Source organism: Petaurus breviceps, unplaced genomic scaffold (assembly GCF_028583685.1).
Source record: "Petaurus breviceps papuanus isolate PSGF00001 unplaced genomic scaffold, PetGlider_PUasm1.0 91133, whole genome shotgun sequence".
Lineage (NCBI taxonomy): Eukaryota > Metazoa > Chordata > Mammalia > Diprotodontia > Petauridae > Petaurus > Petaurus breviceps.
Window position 1 is genome coordinate 20,274,468 of NW_027187419.1, and position 4,070 is coordinate 20,278,537.

The window sequence follows — 4,070 nt, forward strand, 5'->3', positions numbered from 1 at the left end:
AGAGAGAGAGAGAGAGAGAGAGAGAGAGAGAGAAAGAGAGAGATGAGGATGATACCACCTAGGAGAGAAGCTAAGTTTGGTTTTGAAAATGTTGAGTTTAAGATATCTACAAGGCAGCCAGTTCAAAATGTCCAACTGGACACCATTCAGTTAGAGAATGGAGGTCAGGAGAAAAGTTAAGGTTGGACAAAGACACCTGAGAATAATCTGCATAGAGATGACAGTTCAATCAATGGGAGCTGATGAGGTCACCAAGAGAAGTAGTATTTTGAAGTAGTAAGAGCAGACTATTTTTTTCTAGAAATTTAGCTAAAGAAAAGGATAATAACTGAAGAGTCCAGTTAAATGTCTTTGAAGTTTTATTTTTAAAAACTGAAAATCTCTTACCTCTCCTATCCCTCAATTATTTGTACTTACTTTAAAAAGTATCTCTGGCCAGATGATGTCTTGGCCATCTCCCAGCCTGCTGGTAGAGGTACATCATCAGGAATCTCAAAAGAAGATTGTCGGAGGTGTTGACCAGTGGGTGCAGCTCCTGGGCCAGAGACTACTCCAGAGGGGCTGAGTGTCCCAGGTGAAACAGCTCCTAGTTGTAACGAGGCTGGAGAGGAATGGGCTCGGACGTGCTGAGGAGTCAGGGCTCCTGCAGTCCCTGCATCAGTGCTAGCCTGCCAGAAATTAAAAAAAAAATGCTTTCATTAGAATATTTTTATTCCATAGAATTATACTAGGAACATGTTATGATACTAAAATAATTTTTAATGTTTAGTACTAGACACAGGCATAAATAATACCTACATCTGTATAGTGCTTTACAGGATTCAGAACATTTTCACATATATTCTCCTACTTGATGTCAATAACCCTGTTATTTATCACTAAGAAACATCTGATTTGGGGGTTTTTTTAAATGTGAAGAAATTACAGTTCAAATATGTTCACTAACTTGCCCAAGGTCACAGTCAGTAAATTAAATAGCTGAGACTAAAAACCCAAGTTTTGTACTTAAAAAAATAACAGGAAAGTGAAGATCAAAGATTATGAAGGTGCTGCATGTGATTTAATTTAAATCTATATTTTTATAAACACAAAGTTTCCTTGATCTAAAGTAGGGCTTCCACCTTTTTGTGTGTGTCACAGACCATCAGTAAAGCCTATGGACAGCTTTTCAGAATGATGTTTACAACATAAAATGAAAAAGAAAGGTTCAGAGTCCAGGTTTAAAATCCACATGTAAAGGAATGGTACCTAAGAGGTATAAGGTCTCTTACAGCTCTAACTCTATGAATGATCTGGTCCTACCAAATACCTCAATTACAGATGTAAGGCTTTTTGCTATTCTTCCAACACAATACTACATCCCTAGTCTCTATAATTTTCCTCTGGCTGTACCTTATGTCTGGAAAGTACTCTTTCTTCACCTCCAAATCTTAAAAGCCTTTGTCTCTTTCAGAACTCAGCTCAAACACCACTTTCTATGTGAGGCCTTTCCCAGTCTCAGCTACTAGCTCAGTTTTCCTCAACTCCGAATTACCTACTGTGTATTTATATTGTATACATATATGATAGATTTTTGTATCACCTGGTAGAATAGTTAGCATTTATATAGCACTTTACAAAGTGCTTCACAAATATATAATTTGATTATCAGAATAACCCTGAGAGGTAGGTGCTATTATCATTGCTATTAGGAGATGGAGTGTCATTTGTCAGTGTCACTAGACTTCAAGGTATGTGTGGGGTCAGCTTACAGAGGAGGAAACTGAGTCTGAGAAAGATTAAGTGACTTATCCAGGATCATACAGTTACTGAAACAAAATTTTAACTTGGGTCACCCAGATACTAAATCCAACACTCCAACCACTCTGCCACTTAGCTGACTCAAGGGAAGGGACCTCCATAAGGGTTTTATTTTTGCCATTGTATCTACAATATCCAGCACAGTTACTGGAAGATAGTAGGTACTTAATAAATGCTTGTCCAACCGATAAGGAAACCCAGGCTCAGAGAGATTTAAGTGATTTGCCCCAGGCCAATCAAAATATTAGATGGCAGAGCCTAATTAGAATACAGCAGGCTCACCAATTCCACCCCAGTACCTTTATGCATGCTTAATGCTACACATTATGAGGCTGTGTTTTCTGGAGGGTATTGGTTACTAAAATAAGTACAAAGCACAAATGGTATTTAAGAACTTAATTCAAAAATCAGAAATAAAGCAATGAAGGCATTCTTTTCTTTCAGAAAATTCTAAGGCACTAAAGAAATCAGTATTCAAGTGAGTTGTTTTTAAATCAGCATTCCCCACCCCCACCACAAAACAGAGCAACACTACAGTATTTAGTTCCACATTATGAACAAATTCCAATCAATAAAGCATCACAATTAAAGCAACTTTTAAACAATGCTAACATTGTTTCTGACAACAGAAAATTCATTAACAAGTAAAAAAATTCCACACTTGAACCTGAATTTAAATTAAACAGTTATTACCACATCTCTGCACCTAAATAATGAGGGCATTACTTGACAGTTTGAGTTATAACCTCCCTGGACTCAGTTTCCTCATCTGCAGAATGGGGGGTTGGAGTAGAGGACCCTGAAGATCCCTTCCGGTTCTAAAAGTAAGATCCACAGAATGCATGAAATGTTAATTTAGTTAGGGAACACTGTATAGTTTGGAACTGATCAGAGATTACAATCAGGTGAAAGTTATAAAATTACTCAGTGCCTGGAATTTCTTAAATTCCTATGGGCAATGAAAGGAAGAAATTAATAGAATACAAAACATGCCTTAAATCAGAACTTGCCTTTTTATTTCAACTCATGATTAGTGTGAACTTTTCTTGATATATTAAGCAGCACAGACAAAGGAAAATTCAGGACACATAGTTATTAACCTTACTGAGGTCCAATTAATGATTTTGGATTATGAACTCAGTTGTAAAAACTGATGCATCTACTTAATTGGCTCATATATTGGTGTAGTATTTGGAGGATATACCCATTTGCATTCCCACTTCTTTTTGATATATAGTTGTTATTGGATGGATCTAAAATGGGGAATCTATTTTGCAGTTTTTGTTGCATGTTTATGCTGCCAGCTGGAAACGCTAAAGTGTTCATACCTACATAATTAATCCACAGATGCACCCCCAACCCCACTTTTCCCAGCTTGCCTATTGAGGGATGTAGTTATTAACTACTTTTTCCTTCTTTCTCTTTAACAGAAACCCCTCCTCCCCCCAGTTGGCCAGAGGCTTAAGAGAGCTTTAGATTCTAAAAAGGCCCATATCTACTGCATTCTTGTAGACTGTTTTAAACTAAAGTGAATGGGAAGTGGGGGTGAGAGAGATATTCTTTAAATTAGTTACTCAAAGCCCAACTACCAGACAATATTTGGAAAACAAATTAGATTTTGGACAACATTTCTATGCCAAGTTTTTGCCTAACAAGTTATTTTTTAAAAAAGAAAATCTATGTTTAATATTTTTTAACCCACGGGAATATAATTAAAATAGTTAATTCTATAAGAAAGCACCTCTGAGTTTTTGGTTTTGAAAATCTCCTAAACAGTAAATAATTAGGGTGAATACTTAAAAGCAGCCATGTCCACAACCCCAGTAAGAATTAAAAAGCAATGGCTATCCTAGAATTAGTCATCGCTTCCCAAACATTAACTTTTAATCATACTTGGACTTCGTATGAGTCAACCTGTATAGCATTATCAAGGCTGCCTGTGTTTAAAAAAAAACTGTAAAATGCAACTCCAATCCTTCACAAATAACAAAAATAGCTCATTCAAAAGTATTTAACCGGAGAATAAATTTCTAAAACTATTTAATGCGACTTTTTAACAGTGAAATGAACTAACAATCTATGGCACAAAAGTGCTGGAGGGTGGCTGGGCTGACTCCATAAACAACTTTCAGGAAAAGTCTCGGAAGTCTCTGAAGTGGAAGTTGTGTTTCGTAGCTCTAAAAAGTGCTAAGACAGAGAGGGACGGAAATAAATGCTTTCCTGTTCACTGTTAAAAAGTCGCATTAAATAGTTTTAGAAATTTATTCTCC

At 36.4% G+C, this 4,070-nt stretch overlaps 1 protein-coding gene across 12 annotated transcripts in view; it reads right to left on the reverse strand.

Moving 5' to 3' along the window:
- Window positions 1-4,070, reverse strand: part of YAP1 (Yes1 associated transcriptional regulator) — a 147,979-nt gene that overhangs the window by 141,344 nt on the left and 2,565 nt on the right. For all 12 annotated transcript variants that reach the window (XM_069079989.1, XM_069079985.1, XM_069079996.1 and 9 more), the window contains exon 2: window positions 418-668. In XM_069079989.1, the coding sequence (XP_068936090.1) occupies window positions 418-668 (251 nt within the window). The remainder of the gene's footprint in view (window positions 1-417; window positions 669-4,070) is intronic.